Here is an 18,900-nt window from a genome sequence, read left to right as displayed (position 1 = left end):
GTGGAACGCTGACAGATTTAAAGTCAGAATGAATTAAAAATATTTTTCCAGTTGTGAAAACAAGATATTCAAATACTTAAAATTACAAACAAAATTCAGAGAACTACAAAACTGATAGGATTAAGAAAATGCAAAATTTAGATAAAATATTCATTAAAATTTTTCCCCATAAATTTAAAATAGTTTTCTGAACTGCCACAAATTCAACATAAATTTGAAGCTTCCATGAGTAGCTATTTTTTAAAGCCTATTCAGGAAAAACAACCTTTCATATAAAACTTAGGTCAGTGCCATTTTAACCATGAAAATAAGGTCATTTTTTTCTCAGTCATTGTAGCACGCACCCAAAAGAACATCTCTATGCTGAAAATAACAGTAAATACTAAAAAACAAACATATTATAGGACTATATGTACTCTTATAATACAACATGTAACAGTAACAGTGGTAGTAGAAAACAATGTATTTTATTAGGCAATATCTCAATGATTTTAAAAGAACATTTCTGTTTTAGCATAGAATAGGTTTGATCACATACCAAAGACTTTTTACCTTCTGTTATATCCTTTAGGAGAGCACGGAAGTTTTCACTGTCAAAGATTAGCACATCAGAATTTTCATTTATATTTAGGATCTCCACTCCCCCGTAGGGACCATTCCATTAATAGCTTTACTATAAATACCTGATCATAAGACAGTCTGGCATATTCTCCTTGTTTTTTTTACATGTGGTTTAGCTCTCTTTGGAAACATGATCTCTTGTCTTCACTGCTGTATTCATCAAACTTAAAGGACTAAACATTTTATTCCTGGTATAAAATGCTTTTGCAGGGGGTTGGCTGTGTGAAGTGAATCCATTCTCTGAAGACTCATGCACATAGCCACTGCAGACCAGAATCAATTTTCCACTTGAGAGGCCATGTTTCTCTGACCAATTTATCAAAGGGACTGTCCCAACCACCCTGATTCACTTGGTAGCTGCACCTACATTTTCTCTGGGTTACAGAGCTGCAGCCTAAAGTGTCCTGGGAATCCCAAGGAAGGAATTAATTCCACACAGGTAATAAAATTTTGACTATAGTTTTGTTTTGTTGAAATGTTTTAAAATTGTTAATCTATACTATTAAGAATATATGTTAAATAGTAAGAATATTAACTATTAAACATAACAAAGAGACACTTGGCATTTCAATCAAACACAGAATCAATGCCAAGCAGCACAATATACGTGGCCGGGTGTGTAGACCTGCCCCCAGCCATCCACTGCCTTTGTACGCAAACTTCACTGTGTGAGTTAACTTCCCTCGACACTGTGAGCCATGGAGCTAATGCTGTAAAAGTGTGATGTAAAGGGTTTAGTTCTGGAATTGATATTTTCCTTATTTAGAATCACCTCTGGTAGGTGAGTGGAAAGTCAACTATTACTGAAGCTGAAGAAATGACTTAACACTTGTGAAAACATGTTTTCTGATACTAAGTTTTATCCGGTTAGTCTCCCAAATCTGTTTTTCACCTACATGTCAGGTAAATAAAAGTTTCAAAAGTTTCTCATATGCTTCAAAGAAACATTTCTCTTCATGTTTTCTAGAAGGGCTGTATTCCAGTCAAGCAAGAGTGGTACATCAGGGAGGAGGACTGTGAAAAGACCATTTAAAAGAAAGACACATGGGGCGCCTGGGTGGCTCAGCCGGCTGAGCATCTTGATCTCAGCTCAGGTCTTGATCTTGGGGTCGTGAGTTCAAGCATTGTGTTGGACTCCACACTGGGCATAGAGCCTACTTAAAAAAAAAAAAAAAAAGAATGACACAAAGTTACTTGGTTCTATAATATATATATTTTGAAGTAAGTGAAGACAACACAGATTTTTTTTTAAATGTCTTTCAGATGTTTTCTTAAGTTTGTCCAATTTAGTTATCCAACTGACAAAGCAAGGCAACCCCACGCTTGATCCAGTGTTGAGTGGGTTGGTCCGTCTTTAACAACATTGCAATAACAAAGTTAGTAGAATGTCCTGTAGTGGAAAGAGTTCCTTTACGTTCACTTGTCTTGTAGAGGGGACAGATGTAGGCATTCGACTTCACAATCTGAGACTTTTTGGCTTGGAAAAGAAAGAAATACATTCATTTGGTAAAGGGAAAACAGCCCCTGGGACTAAAAGAACAACTATTTTAGTACTAAATCTAAGATTATGATTATAATATTTGAACATTTCAATGTTGTTATTGTTGTATATTGTTATATACCATTGGTATATAATTATGGCTGTGAAACAAGACAAGTGATTTCATACGGTGCATGATTCTCGGTTTAGAGGATAGGAATCGATTCTAAGTCCTGATAACTTAGCAGGCATGAAAACACTCAAGAGGACTTGGGAGAGGAGAAGGTAGGGAAGAAGGAATAAAATACAGCACAGGTAAAGAGGCAGATATAAAAAGAGAGGACACTGCTGCTTAGAGCCTGAATACAAGAAATGGATAAATCAGAAGAAGCGGAAGTTACTATTTGCTTTCAGCAGGTTATTACTAGGGAAGACACACCAACTCTTACCTACTCACAGAAAGAACCCACATATTATCCTTGAAAAGCCTGATATGAGCTATAAGGAGTGTTTCTAAACTAAGGCTACATTTCTCATAGTTATAATTGAACTGCGTTAATAATGAAAATACTTAATGGGTTAGGTGGTGATTGTGGATGATTTGGAAATGTTTCCATTGATAATTATCAGAGAACAAAAACACTAGAGAAGAAAGAAAAAACAAAAGAATGAGCCTCATTTGTTCAGACTCGAGGAAAAATGATGGTAGCAGAAGAAGGGAAGGAGTGAGTAGCTTTCCCAGGAGAGCAGAGTCGGCCTCCAGCCCCTGTGCCTTGCAGGTCTGTGCCTTCGGGCACCTGTCTGGCTCTTGGGCCTAGGAGTTTCCCATAGCCAGAAGACTCTAGCCACCAGCCGTGTGTTTCTGAGAGGTGTGCAAAGGCATGTCAGAATCAAAATATTGATGGAAAGCCCCGGACTCTGGAAAAGTAGAAGTGTGGGGGAGGGGCAGAGAAAATGTTGCATCCCATGGGATAGGAGCAAAAAGAGGCATGATGATATGCCCAGAATAACATGAATGCAACACGAAACAGGGGAACAATATATTTCCAATGTAAACATTAAGTCGCTGTTTATTGTAATCGAACAAAGTCTTAATAGGTTTGAACAGAGACTTAATTGGGGGAGCCATTAAAAATACCCCTCTCTAAAACTCTTAAGAAATTTTGTTAGAAGTAGACTTACTTGGTTTGATCCATATGATGGGCATCAGGTCAAACAGAAGTTTGGGGTGTTGTTCCGCAAGCAATCCACTGTGAGGAGAAATTGACATGTTTATTAGAAATAAGATGAAATTTGCTTCTAGAAATTGCTACTTAGATACTGACTTTTAATACAAGAGAGGACCAGAAATATGCAGAGAAAGAAATATAAAACAAAACAAAACAAAGCCAAGGAAGAGGCAATGAGTAATTGAAAAACGAAAGATAATAATGGCAAGGCAATGTGTACAAACAGTGGAAAAATATCAATTCCTGTCACTTAAAAAAAAAAAGATTTATTTATTTGAGAGAGAAAGTGCATGAGTGGGGTAGGGGCAGGAGAGAGGGAGAAGCAGACTCCCCACCGAGCAGGGAACCGGATGATTCGATCCCAGGACCCTGAGATCATGACCTGAGCTGAAGGCAGATGCTTAACCAACAAAGCCACCCAGGCGCCCCTGCCACTTTTAAATACCATCCATGAGGCCAACACTATCCTATCACATTTGGTCCTCACTGTGACCTTGTCCCCATTCCTGTGCCACAGATGAAGAGTGGAGGTTCAGAGAGGTTGAGTAGTTTTCTCTCAGTAACACAGCCCTTACGTGCCAGAGTCAGAATTCAAACGTACATCTGCCTGTCTAGAAAACATGGTTTCTTTTCCCTATGCTACATTGTTTATTTGTTTGAAAAAAGGAGGGAAGGGACGAAGGGACGAAGAGAGGAAGAAGGAAGAAAAAGATGAATGAATACATATATAAGGAAAAGCAAGTTAAGACAAATGTCAGTAGAGTGATGAAAAAGAAGAGAGAGAGAAATAACCACAGGAAGTAGGTGGAGCTAAGTCTCCTCTTCGCGCTGTCTTGGAATGATCTCTCTAGAGCCTCCTTCTTGCTCCCCTCAAGCGATTCTCTGGGCCTCAGCCTTTAACCCTCCCTTGAGAGCAAAGCCTAACCCTGACCCTGGAAATAGAGGATTGTGCTTATTAGTGGACTGATAAAGAGCAGGGTTCCAAGGGAAATAATCTCTCCCCTTGCCTCTTACCTCTACATATTTTTCCTTAAAGATTTATTTATTTTATTATTTTAGAGAGAGAGAGGATGAGCGGGAGGGGGAGAGGGAGAGGGAGAGAATCTCAAGCAGACTCCCCACTGAGCGCAGAGCCCTGAGGCAGGGCTCAGTCCCACCACCCTAAGATCATAACCTGAGCAAAACCAAAAGTCCCCTGTGTAACTGACTGAGCCACCCAGGTGCCCCTCCCCTGTGTATTTTATTTATTTATTTATTTATTTATTTTCTTTTTTTTTTTTTAAAGATTTTATTTATTTATTTGAGAGAGCGAGAGTGAGAGAGAGCAAGCACATGAGAGGGGGTAGGGTCAGAGGGAGAAGCAGACTCCCCGCCGAGCAGGGAGCCCGACGCGGGACTCGATCCCGGGACTCCAGGATCATGACCTGAGCCGAAGGCAGTCGCTTAACCAACTGAGCCACCCAGGCGCCCATATTTATTTATTTATTTTAAAAGATTTTTATTTATTTATTTGAGAGAGAGAATGAGAGAGAGCACATGAGAGGGGGGAGGGTCAGAGGGAGAAGCAGAGTCCCCGCAGAGCAGAGAGCCCGATGCGGGACTCAATCCAGAGACTCCAGGATCATGACCTGAGCCGAAGGCAATCACTTAACCAACTGAGCCACCCAGGCGCCCTCCCCTGTGTATTTTAAACAAGAAGAGCAACGCTCAATTTTCCAACCTGGAAATTCAGTATTTATTTTAAATATTTTTTTATTGTGTCATCAAAATCTGAGAGAAAGTTTTCCATTTAACAACAGAAATGGGAAGTTTACTATAACCATAAAATGTTTGAAAGTGAGGCACTCCTGCATGTTACGAGACAGAAGGTAACAGTCCTGAAACAGAAGAAGTGAGAAAATAATTTCATCTAACTTCTACCAGTAAGACCACTGGAATATTAACCAAAAATTCTTCAGGAACTAAAAACACTCACTTATCAATTGCTCCAGCCTGAGTAACGATTTATGGAAGGATTCTGATATTTTTTACTACTTGCCATATTCCCTAGAAGAGGCCGTTTGGTGGGGTGGGGTGGGAGGGAGGCAGCAGATGGTGTGTTTTACTCATTCAGCTACAACTAAAGCCATGTCTTCAGTTCAAAGCCCTGACCTTGTTCTGTCCCAGCGTGCTCCATCAAGATACAATCCGTGGATGTACACGCCGTCTTCTGGGGCCATCTCGGATGTATCCGAAGGAATAACCTGAAGGGAGAGGCACACACTTGTAATGGTCTCTTTCCCAGACCACTCTGTCTTATAAGGAAAACATTTGCTCAATTTTCAGAATGTATTCAGGGAAACTCCACTATATAATGGCTTGTATACATTTTTCAGTAAAAGTGTAAATGTAAAAATGTATAATACAGTTCTTTTTGAAGCATTTAATCAGGTTTTACTGTACCTTATATTAATTTTTGCTAAAACAGAAGAGCAGCATTAGATTATTTGAGTGGAAAATTGAAATATATAAAAGTCCTATCAGACACAGCAAGACAAATATCATTTACTTTCTTCATGAAACACAAAGGATGGAAAGAAATCAAATAGTTTATAATGGACCATAAGGATAGGAATTCTGCTTATCTTCCTTGCTTAAATACATGATTTTGATATAGTGATAAGACTGTGGAGTTCAGGGGGTTACTGTACCTCAAATTCATATCCTAGTAAATCAATAGGTATGGTGTATTTTCTGGCATAATTCAGGAAAACCTAATGTGTTCTGGCTCTCAGGATTCTTTTTCACCCAAGCCTTCCTAACTGGAGCTATGCAGAATTATGCCAGTCCTGTAAAGGGCAAACAAAACGCATTATGTTCAGTTTCCAACTCACACAGCATCACCTCATACAATTCCTTTTTTTTTTTTTTTAAAGATTTTATTTATTTATTTGACAGAGAGAGACGGCGAGAGCGGGAACACAAGCAGGGGGAGTGGGAGAGGGAGAAGCAGGCTTCCTGCGGAGCAGGGAAGCCCAATGTGAGGCTCAACCCCAGGACGCCAGGATCAGGACCCGAGCCAAAGGCAGATGCTGAACAACTGAGCCACCCAGGCGCCCTCATATACAATTCCTGATTCTGGTGTATGTGCTGCCCACACTTTCCATCACAGGACTCTCTTCCCTGACTCAAAGCACACAACCTTGGCCTTCTACCCTTTTCGCTTATAGTTACTCTTCTTGGAAAATTCAAACTAATTTTAACATTAACCTGAATAAAACAACATTTGAAAGATTCACATCTTCTGCAAAGAGCCAAAGATAAATTATTTGGGGATTTATTATATTACTTAATCCTACTCAAAAGCCACTACCTTTAGACATCTTACGCACCATATCACAGAGCCCTCGTGTGTTGATTCCAGCTCCTTAAGCCTCTCAGCCACCCGTGCCTCCATGCCCACTGCCCCCGCTCCAGTTCAGAGATCCACTGTCTCCTTTCTGTATCGATGCGTCCATCTTCTCACTTTTTCCGTCTCTCGCTGCTCGGCACATCTAGAGTCATTCTTCCCGAGTAGACGTCACCATACATGGTTTGGATTGGGTTTAGCACCTTGCATAATTCTTTAGTGATCTACTACTACTCTACCAAATTAAAGTCTAAGCACCTTAGTCTCCTATTCAAGAGACCTCACAATCTGGCCCTGAATTGTATTTCCAGCTTGGTCCCTTTTAATTCCTCTTCAAGCATCTTGCATTCTAATCAGACCATTTGCTGGTCTCTTCTCTGCATTGGGTGGACATCCGTCTTACATCCCGATGGAGGCTGAACCTTTCCACACTCTCCACCCAAGCACTTTTGGTGCAGGAACTCTACTTCCTGGGGTGGGCATGTGATTCATGCCTGGCCGATGATACCTCCAGTCATCATGATCGATTCAGGAATGGACACGTGACCCAATCAAAGCCAGAGATGCAGAGACTCTTGCTGGGACTTTTGGGGAAAAGACACTCAGCTCTGTGAAGTTGCATGGATGTGGGGCCAGAATTGCTGCAGCTCTTTTGCTACCACTGGACAAGAACCTACCTGCGAATGGAGTCAAGCCTCAGAGAAATGGAGCCAGCAGACGAGGTGCAAGAATCCAGGACCAGGGAACAATTTTGCACCCTAGGTCAGCTCCTGCCTAGAGCCACTAGATGCCCTGGATTTTTCAATTACTGAGGGAATAAACTTTATTTGTGTTTATGTCAGAATTTTTACAACAGAATCAGTCCTAAGTGAGATAGTGCCTTTCATTGCACAGCTATCTCTAAGTCCTTTTCCTTTTTTCTTGCAGCGTCCAAAACCTCTCATCCTTTAGACCCAGCTCAAATGCTTCCTCATCCAGTAAACAAGCTCTGCTTTCCTGGGCTAGAAGAACTCTCTCCTTTCTTTGAATTCCCAGAACAATTTACAAATTGATCTTTTATGACTCATCCCCTACTCTACTGAATTCGTTTTTTCTTAGATACATATAAGCTTATCCCCCTGTAGACTATTGGCAATTTGAAGGCAGGGCTCATGTGGCCATCACACTTTTATCTCACAGAGGACACAACAAGATGTTCTGGACAAAGTGGGGTCTCAATTCACATCAGTTGAATGAACAGATGAATCAATAAAATGAACTCTGTCTCTGAGCAAGCAGTGCACTGTGGGAAGAAGCCAGCTTTGCTTTCTGGGAGGAAGAGACCAGACTTGTGCTAGAGATGTTGCAACAGTATAAGTTATCAAATCAGGAAGAGGTGGAGTGGTGCCTGGGTGGCTCAGAAGGTTAAGCATCAGACTCTTGATTTCCACTCAGGTCATGATCTCAAGGTTGTGAGATCGAGCCCGGCGCTGGGGGTGGGGGCACGCTCAGCAGCGCATCTGCTTGAGATTCTTTCTCTCTGCCCCCCCCCCCCCCCCGCCATGCTGTCTGTCTCTCTGAAATAAATAAATAAATCTTAAAAATAAAATATAAAAGAAGAAGAGGTGGAAAAAGAGATGGATTTTGACAAGGACACAAGCCAGGCAGAACCGGCACCATGCACAAAAAAAGCTGTCAGAACCCAGAAGGCGAGTGTATAGAAAATTCCCCAGCTCACTCTAGGGCTTCGTTTAGCCGAGAATGTCACGAGCGTCTGGGTCAGCGACTTGTATAGGGTTTCTGAATTAGCTACCATTTACTGGGTGCTTGGTGCGTGCGGGGCACTGTGCTCAGCACTTTACATGCATCACCTCGTTTGGTTCACAAAATAACTCAGTGAGTTATTCCTCCCATTTTACAGATGGGGAAACTGGAGTGCAGAAAGATGAATACATCTTGCTCAAAGTCACACAGATACTAAGTGTCAGATAAATAGGATGAATGGTGAGAGAGAAAAGAGGAAAAGAGAGAAAACTCCAGGCGACTCATTTGCTTAATTTGTTAACTCTAAAAAGCACTGGGAGGTGAAGTCAAGAGTCCAGGAGAAAGAGAGGAGAGGGGAAAACCATACAGCCTCCCTAAGGGTAAGAGGACAATGGGGAGAGATCCATTCAGAGGAAGAAGGTGTGTGGCGAAGGATGATAAAAGTGCCCAATAATGAGTGAGGTCTTTCTTACTCATTTGAATGGAATGATTCCAAGGGGGAAATTCAAATTTCAGAGAGTAGGGAGTTTGGTGTGGACTTTTTATCAACAACAAAAGGAATTTGTCCCAGAGACTCTCCGTGCTGGCACCGTGCCAGGACCCCTCTAAAAGACCAAGGTAATGACTCTTTGAGGCCCTTTAGGAATGAAGCAATATACAGGAAATGGAAGCAGTTTCAATAAAGGTTTCAGAAAAGCTTGGGAAATGAACTGAAGTGTAAAAAAAAAAAAAGGAAGATTGTGGCAAGGGGAGGATGTGATTAACCATATGTCAAATGTTTTTGATAAGGGATGGAAAGAGGCTGTGCACACAGGAGGAACTAAGACAACATGTGGCTAGGACTCACCCAGGTATACACAGCTTCACCTATCCAATCAGCAAAGATGAAAAACAATGTTAATTCTGAGAAACAGGCACTCATAATCACTATTGTTGGGGATACAATTAAATAATTTTTCTGGAAGCTGACTAGGTAATGTCTATCAAAATCCCTAAAAATAGCCAAATGGAATTGATGAAAGCATTAAAAGAAGGATCCACTGACCAACAGGAATTTTTCTAGAAACACAAGGGCGGTTTTACACTTGGAAATCTAGTGACACAATTCAATGCAATAATTAGCTAAAGAAAAAAAAAAGTTACGTCATCAGCAATAAATGCTGCAAAGGCATTTGATAAAGTTCAACAAGTTATGATGTTACAAAAGAATAATCTTCTTTTACTGAGTTCTTACCACATACCATGGGACTGTCTCCCTGTGAGATATAATTGATCATTTTATGGATGAGAAACTGTTAAGTGGCATCTCTTCTATACCCTGAACACTGAAAACCCCTGTTTTCTAGACTGTTTTTTTTTTGTTGTTGTTGTTAAATGTAAAATCTACACAAAAAACTCCTATAAATTAATTTTTCAGAAACAGCCAAGAAGAAAAATGGGCCGAGGAGATGAAGAGGCAATTCACAGGAGAAATACAAATGGCAAGCACACATACCAGAAGAAGCACAAGCTCACTAATTATTAAAAAAAAAAAATGGGGCACCCGGGTGGCTCAGTTGGTTAAGCATCTGACTCCTGATTTCAGCTCAGGTCATGATCTCAGGGTCGTGGGATCTACCTTGAATTGGGCTCCCTGCTCAGGAGGAGTCCTTGAGATTCTCTCGCCCTCTCCCTCTGCCACTCCCCCACATACTCGTATGCTCTCTCTCTCAAAAAAAAAAGGCAGATTGAACAGTGTTTTTTAATTTATTTATTTATTTTATTTATTTATTTGAGAGAGAGAATGAGATAGAGAGAGCATGAGAGGGGGGAGGGTCAGAGGGAGAAGCAGACTCCCTGCTGAGCAGGGAGCCTGATGCGGGACTCGATCCCGGGACTCCAGGATCATGACCTGAGCCGAAGGCAGTCGCTTAACCAACTGAGCCACCCAGGCGCCCAAAAAAAGGCAGACTGAAAAAATAAGACTGGTCCATCTATCAGATTGGTAAAAATTAAAAAGGGGTGAATGAAAAAGCCCCTCTCCTCCACATCTTCATAAGCACTGGCTATTTCAGGATTAGCTTCCACGGTGAAACAAATAAAGCTCTTGTGTAATAGAAAGGCAACTGAACACGGAGAGGTCATATACCTAATGTGAATTTCCAAAAAGTATTTTGGGGGCTCTCCCCACTTCTTACCCCACATAAACATTAGCCATATGATGGGGGCAAGCCGAGTTGCTGGGGAGGAGAGAGTGCCCTGAACATCCTTATGTGTGTGCTTTGGGATGCGGCGTAGAGATTTCAAAGCACTCAACTTTTCCCTTTTATAAGATAAAGGATAAGAAGCAACTGATTTTAAGACAATGGCCAGTTATTGGTAAATCCAAATCTTGGGTTCTTTTTGTGATTTACCACCAGTATTAAAATGACAAGACCAAGTATGTGGTCTCAGAAAGCCACAAACCTAGAATCTTAAAATAATATGTCACATATTACTTGGACTTGAGTAAAGTAAAATTTTAACTTTTTCCTCAGTACTTTGAAATATGTTTTTTTTTAAAAAGATTTTATTTATTTATTTGACAGAGAGAGACACAGCAAGAGAGGGAATACAAGCAGGGGGAGTGGGAGAGGGAGAATGAGCAGGGAGCCCAAGATCCCAGGATCCCGGGATCATGACCTGAGCTGAAGGCAGACGCTTAATCGACTGAGCCACCCAGGTGCCCCTGAAATATGTTATTTTTACTATTCTTTTTTTTTCTTTTAAAAATGTTATTTATTTATTAGAGAGAGAACACAAGCAGGGGGAAGGGCCAAGGGAGAGGGAGAAGCAGACTCCCCGCTGAGGGCAGGGAGCCCAACTCGGGGCTCAATCCTAGGGCCCTGGGATCATGACCTGAGCTGAAGGCAGATGCTTAACCCACTGAGCCACCCACGCGCCCTTATTTTCAATATTCTAAAAGTTCGGTTAGATTACCGTGAAACTGCTAACCACATTGCTCAACTCAGAGACATTCAAGTGACCAGAGTGTTTCTAATCTCTCTCCAGTCAATCAAAAAATAAAATTTTATATATATATATATATATATATATATATATATATAAATTACATAATCTTTTACCTGTAAAAAGTTCAACCGGGCTAGAAAATCTGTGATATAACTTGCTAGGGGTTTAAGACTTGGGTATGATCGTGTGGCCCATATTTCTGGAACCTTCCCAACAAGCAAACTGCCAGAGAGTGCCTCCAATGCAGAATCCATTACAACCACGCCCTTAATAGCTTTTTCAAGGTCCTGTAGAGTGTTGCGTATAGTTTTAATTAAACTGCAAAGAAAGAAATCATTTCATCAATGTACATATGAGGGTAAATATCAATGTACTGTCTTTCCAGAAGAAGTAGCAGAAATCTCATTCACAGCTTTATGGAAGTGTTTCCCCAAATGAAGTCACCTCCCACTTGGTAATGGAAGATACTTTTAGGTGATACTTGGATGAACATTTTTCATTTTAATCACTACATAATATAGAAAATAATACAATAAGCATAACAAAGTTGTTGTTTTCTGGGTATTATGGCTTAAGATCAGGCTAATTTAAGCAGAGAACGATTTTAGGAAAAATATCAGGTAAATAATGTTACATGCAAATGTGACATGCAAATACGGAAAAAGTTATAAAGGTGTAATCCAAAGGCTGAAATTTGTGAAATAATTCCTTAAAGCATAAAGCATATATTCATGGATATACTTGCAAATACTTTGCTTCCCACATAGACCCAAACTGCTAAGAACGCTGTAAATAGACCTGAGCCGAGGGTTTTAGACTAGAAGCCTAAGAAACTGAGAGACTGAGAGGCAGTATACTATTACATATAAATACATATGGTCTTTGTATAAAAAATACTGAATTAAGGCATTACAGTGTTTTAATATATTTTTAAGTGTCAACAAGTCCAGAAACCCAAATAAACTTGAAAACACCTTAGAAAATTCATAATCAAAACAATTTCTCCATTCCTTAAGCCAGTATTGAATTGTAGAAAATTCAATTAAAATAATTTGTTCACTATTGTGGGATACCTAATCGACCCAGGTTGGACTAAGGAAGAAAAGGGAGGTGTATATGCATCAAGTGGCAGAATAATGACAAAAGACTTGTCATTGGCTCATTTGGTCTTTAGTTCCTGAGGAGAGTAGTAACGGGTGGTGAGAATTATGACTAATGAATATTTTCACCAGTAAAAACAGATCTCATTTCCATCATCACTTTTGCATTCTAAAACATACCTTCACTTCTGGGGCAGAAGATTATACAACTTTAAAGAGTGGGGGTGGATCCTAAGGAAATGGCAGGTTTTGATAAGTTTTTCTTAAAATTTTAATTCAATACGTGTGTTTTTTTTTTTAAATCAACTTTGATTGGTTGTTTTCTGAACCACTGGGAGATAGATCCTTACTTGTTAAATCTTTCCATTTCTTGTACTAACACGGTATTCATGCTCTCTTCATATCTCACAGGAAACTTCAGTAGTGCCAATTCAATGTCAAAATCATTTGGTAGCTAAGAAAATAGATTTTGAAGATCACATATTACTTTCAGAATGGATAATTCGTTTCATTCAGCTATCACATCACTAGTAGTTAACACTAGGCAGTTACTATGGACTAGGTGTTGTGCTAACTGCTTTCCATACATTATTTCATGTAATCCTAACCATGTACTCTCAGGGGGCTATTGTCATCTCCATTTTACAGATGAGGATATTCAAGTACAGTTGACCCTTGAACAATGCAGGGGTTAGGGCTCGCCCCCCCATAGTAAAAAATCCATGTATAACTTCGACTCTCCAAAAACTTTACTAATAACCTACAATTGACCGAAAGCCTTGCCAATAACATCAACAGTCAATTAACACATATTTTGTATGTCATATGATTATAGACTGTATTCTTACAATACAGTAAGCTAGAGAAAAGAAAATGTTATTAAGAAAATCTTAAGGAAGAGAAGATACATTTACAGTACTGTGCCAGATTTATCAAAAAAATTCACATATAAGTGGATCTGTGCAGTTCAAACCTGTGTTGTTCAGGGTCAACTGTACAGAGAGGTTGAGTAACTGCCCAAGGGCACACAGCCAAAAGGTGATCTGTTTAAATCCACAGGTCTCTAACTGCAAAGCCCATGCTCTTTACTACAGGCTATCGCACTTTGCAGAAGATATATATTTCTGAAATGTTGTGTAATTTCCTTTTGTAAGCTGAATCTAATTTTTCATTGATAAAACTGATTTGCCATTTCCTAACAGTTTTATATTTATTTCCAATCAATTATCAACTGGCTCCAAATAGCTTAGCTTACCCCACTTTCAGATAATTAATGTGTGACTGCCTCAGGGTTCCAAGGAATAGGGAGAGAGAAGGCGTCAAGTGTCTGCTTTCTACGAGGCACCTCAGAGATGCTTGAGAAGTGAAGGGGACTTTGGGACTGATAAGCCTCAAGGCATTGGAATTCACACTCCAAGGCAAAGAAGCGTCCCATTCAGGGAGGTCCCGAACTAAGAAAGCTGAACTGCCCAGAGTCACACTAGGTGTTGTCACTCAAGGACTCTTTGGCTCAGCACAGCCCCTTTTCCCCAAATACATTCCCAAATGCCACTGCTAGCTAATTTCCTCTTCAGGACCATGTAAGAGCCAGTATTCTGCAAGAGTGAGAACCTTCCCCCCAGAGATAAACCACAGAAACAGTGAGGGGCCACAGGTGAGGAGAATCAGAGCGCAGATGCAGCAGTCCGGGGACAGTGTAGGAGGAGGCTAGCTTGCTTTCACCCGTGGCCGCGGCCGGGCATACAGCGCGGAGGCTCTCCTTAGGAGCGGTGTAAGGGCAAGGCCACCAACGCAGTGGAGAGGAGTGGCACTGTCTGTGGGCTTTCGAGGCAGGTGGACCATGGGTCAGGCTCTGCTCTGTCAGAACACCTGACACTGAAGTATGGGGCTAATTATAGCATTTACCCTGGAGGGGAATTGTGAAGATCCACTTATGAGCATAATCTTTTTAAAAGTTCCCTTAGTAGTTCCTTGTTGAATTTAAGACACAGAAAAAAGGTAAGAAGAAAGTATCATTCCACTTTACCTGGTAGGCTAAGTATTTTGGGCTATAGTATGAAGAAAAAAAAAAAAGCTGTAGCTGCTAATTTAGTGCTGATCTTACTTCCTGTGCCCCCTCCCTAAGGTGTAGATTAAAAACCATTCACCCCTTGAACCAGCAAGTTCAGACCATTTTCTCCAGTTTTTAAAAAGTAGATCCATTATCTTTGTCTGGAAATGATAATAAGTCACATGTTCATTAGCTCATCCACAACTGTAGTTACTAAGAACTTACATTGTGCCAGGCATCATGCAGAGCACTTTAAATTCATGACCTCTTAAACGTTCACAAGAACCTTATACTGTTGGTACTATGATCACCACTTTACAGATTTGGGAACTAAGGCTCAGAAAGGCAAAGTTTCTCACTCAAGGTCCTAATGCTGCTAAATGGAGTCTTCAGATTGTCATTTCAGTACCATTTTAATTTACAGGATAAGCAACATATTTTAAACTAAACATTACCTTCTTGAGAATATCTTTGGTGATTTCTAATAGAATCTGGTCAGCACTTCCTGAGGATCCTGTCTGTTTGGAGCCTCCCTGGGTGAGGAGCAAAGACTCAAAGAGGACTTTTGTTTGTTGCAGATCTTTGGAAATATCAACATTTTCATGTAACCCAAATATCTCAGGGTGTTGAGTAAATGGGAGATTCTACCAGAAAACAGATGAAGCAAGCATCATATTTCCACCGGCTACGTTAATTCATAAGGTGTAAAAGCATGCAGACCAAAAAGGGTTAAAAATCAACTACACATTAAGCACCGAGGAATCAAACTCTTCCATTTTCAGTAATGGCCAGAAACAAAAGATACTGAAAGTTGACTGAAACCATACTACTTGTCTAGCCCTCTACATTACAGGGGAACATTTCATTATTTGCTTTTAGAAAAATCACACTTAAATCTAACCCTATTTTCAGTGACATCAGTTACCTTAATGAATTCAATGTACTCATCGTAGGTGCCTTTGGGAGGTGCAAAATAGTTTCCACTGGGAGAAAACTTGTAATGAGGGTTTTCGATGATTTGTGGGTTATAAAAGTCAGCCAGCATGGTTAAGAGGAGGCGTCTGTCCCAATCGTCTGTCACCCTTCCGCCATAGTTACATTCCCCGGTCAGATAGGAGATAGCTTCAAATGGAACTGTATTATATTCATTTATAAATAACTGAAACAAAGGAAAAATAAAATGAGAAAAACCTTCAAGTTTTTTTTACTTCATTTCCATTTTAAAATGACATTAAATACCTATCTCTCTCTCAATCATCTATCCATCTCTATGCACAAAAGTGGGGTTGAGCGAACTACCATCACAACTTACCTTTGGAAGGCTGGGATTGTTAGTGTTTATTTTATTTTACCTTTTTTTTTTTTTTTGAGAGAGAGAGAATGGGGAGGGGGGACAGAAGGAGAGAGAGAGAATCTTAAGCAGATTCCATGCCCAGCGCAGAGCCTGACGTGGGGCTCGATCTCACGATCCTGAGATCACGACCTGAGTGGAAATCAAGAGTCAGATGCTTACCCAGATGACTGAGCCACCCGGGAGTCCTGTTAGTGTTTATTTTAAATTACTTTGCTTATCTGCATCTTCCAATTTTAGGGCTGGGGAATAAACATGTATTGCTTCTGTAATAAGAAAAACATTTAACAAAAAAAGATGACATTAAAGTTACCAAGGACTTTTCATGTGAATTTGAATAAACCTTGTTTTAGGCACTGGTTGTTAATTGGGGCAATTTTGTCCCCTGGAGACCTTTGGCAATATCTGGGGACATTTTAGATTGGTGGTTGGGGGTGCTACTGCCATCTAGTGGGCAGAAGGTTAGATGCCGCTAAACAGTGCCCAGGCCAGCTGCCCACAGCAAGGAGCTAGCTGACCCCAAATGCCAATCGCGCCAAGGCTGAGAACCAGGTGCCTGACTTAGGGCACTGTTTGCAATGTGATTAAAACAAAGCAATCCCAAATTTTAGTGCCAAAGCCTGGTTCACACAATATGACACCATTTAAAACAGTAATAAAAACTACTATTTGCGGGGCGCCTGGGTGGCTCAGTCGTTGGGCGTCTGCCTTCGGCTCAGGTCATGATCCCAGGGTCCTGGGATCGAGCCCCGCATCGGGCTCCCTGCTCTGCGGGAAGCCTGCTTCTCCCTCTGTCACTCCCCCTGCTTGTGTTTCCTCTCTCGCTGTGTCTCTCTCTTCAAATAAATAAATAAAATCTTTAAAAAAAAAAAAAACCTACTATTTGCATAGCTTTTACATTATCTTACTTATCTCCCTATAACACTGTCAAGTAGGAAGCTGAGTCTGGGAAATGTGAAATGATATGAAGGCCTGAATTTGTTTCTTCCAGTTCCAGATCCTTTACTTTTTCCCATAGACAGGAATTTTTGGTAGTATATGTATTAGGATGGTATAAGTTACTGGATGAGAACTTTTCCTGCCCCCGAAACTTACCTAATAGTGCAGGAATTATAACAGAAATGATGCACAGTTAAGAAAAAATATTTCCAAATTATCCAGAGCCAAGTTAAAAGAAGATATCATTCTTTGTTTGAGACTCCCTTGTTTTCGGGAGGAAGAGAAGTGTCAAGAGATATGAGCAGGAGACAGAAGGAAGGTCGTCTCTTGTGGTGAAAGAGGAAAGTTTCTCCCTTTCTTATCTCTGGGGGAGGGAAAGGTGTTTAACTGGGTTTCCCCCCTTCCCAAAGCTGAAGGAAGAGACCCCAAGAGAAATTCATGTTAAATTTGTGGCATATGCAAGACACAGAGACTAACAACTCATTCCTTGGTTGTCTACTACTTAGCCGTAAGTTCGCTGGAGGCAAGAGGTAGCCTGCTGGTAGGACCAGGTGAAGACGGTTTAAAGTATCCAGTTCTTGATGATATAAAAGAGGATTTAATCTATGCCTGCCAGCTCCAATGTTGGGGTTAGGAGGGTTGATGACACCAGAGGCTGCAGCCTGGGGCCTGGCCAGAAGAGAACTCTCGGTTGACTGGTTATCTGCAGCAGGAGGATATTAGCAAAATGTTCTCCAAGCTTAGGCTATATCAACTAAATTGTTCTTAAAACAAATGTTTAAAATCAATGTAATTTCGTCATGTAATTATAATTCTATAAGCACCAATTTCATCAGTTGTCCAAGGATTTTCAAATTGACAGGTTTGTTCTAATTAGGGTTTCTGCCTTGCTCACAGGAAAGAAAAAGAGTTGATAAAATATCAAAAGTATCTATAAAAATTATCAGTTATGGTATAAACATGATTAAATATTCATAGCCTTATAAAACCCCACCTGAGTGAAACCTAATAGCACCTAATTGGGCTTTATCAACCCTTCCCATTTCCCTTTATGAGGTCCCATGTCACAAAGGCTCTTGTCACAGCAAAGAAGCAGAAATACATTAATACTCTGTGGTTGTCCAGGTGGATTACTATATTTCGTAAAATATGATAGAAATAATGGGGAAAGTATTGGAGTTGGACAGACTTGAGTTCAAATCCTATCTCAATGGGCAAGCTCATTTCTTAGCTTTCGTTTTCTCAAAAATAGGGATAATACCAACCTTATAGAGTTGCTTCAAATTAATGTAAATAATGTGCCTACTTCAAAGTCTGAGTTAGTAGGAATTTATAGCAGATATTTTTTTTTCCGGGGGGCTGCTGACTATTTAAATGTCTTATTTTATGAGTCTATAGAAACTAGAAAACCCAAACACTCATTTTCCAGCCTCCTTTATAATTACAGCTTAGGCCTGTGAGCTAGACTTTGAACTGGGGTGTAGTGCACAAAAAAGCAGGAATAGCAAAGAATCTTTTTTGATGACATCAGGGGGCCTACAGTAGACCAGAGTCTGTGTGGCAGCTATGTGAGCTGGGGTGTCGAATATTCAACCAGGGTTGAAGATCTGCTCTTACCAAGACATGGTGAGTTCTAGATATGACTCTGGATGCCTTGGCTCTCCAGCCATCTTGGGGATTCTATGATCTACCCAAATATTCTTTCAATAAATTCCTTTTCTACTTAAAGTAGGCAGTCTATTTCTTTCTTTCTTTTTTTTTTTTTTTAAGATTTTTATTTATTTATTTGTCAGAGAGAGAGAGAGAGAGCACAAGCAGGGGGAGCAGCAGAGGGAGAGGGAGAAGAAGGCTCCTCACTGAGCAAGGAGCCCGATGTGGGACTCGATCCCAGGACCCTGGGATCATGACCTGAGCCAAAGGCAGACGCTTAACGACTGAGCCACCCAGGCGTCTCAGCCTATTTCTTTTGACTGATAGAGCTAAACTGTAGCTTTGACTGAGTGGAGGA

General features: G+C 40.5%; 1 protein-coding gene across 1 annotated transcript in view; it reads right to left on the bottom strand.

Moving 5' to 3' along the window:
- Positions 1–1,568: 1,568 nt before the first annotated feature.
- The window catches only part of DNAH12 (dynein axonemal heavy chain 12), a 226,315-nt gene continuing 208,983 nt past the window's right edge, over positions 1,569–18,900 (bottom strand). The window contains 8 exon segments of the mRNA XM_044916801.1: positions 1,569–2,098; positions 3,284–3,351; positions 5,482–5,573; positions 6,021–6,158; positions 11,566–11,770; positions 12,903–13,006; positions 15,058–15,246; positions 15,528–15,761. Coding sequence (XP_044772736.1) covers positions 1,908–2,098; positions 3,284–3,351; positions 5,482–5,573; positions 6,021–6,158; positions 11,566–11,770; positions 12,903–13,006; positions 15,058–15,246; positions 15,528–15,761 — 1,221 coding nt within the window. The 3' untranslated portion in view covers positions 1,569–1,907.

The sequence above is a fragment of the Neomonachus schauinslandi genome, chromosome 1 (assembly GCF_002201575.2).
Source record: "Neomonachus schauinslandi chromosome 1, ASM220157v2, whole genome shotgun sequence".
NCBI classification, from domain to species: Eukaryota; Metazoa; Chordata; class Mammalia; order Carnivora; family Phocidae; genus Neomonachus; species Neomonachus schauinslandi.
Note: the sequence above shows the minus strand (reverse complement) of the source record. Positions and strands in the feature narration are given on the sequence as shown.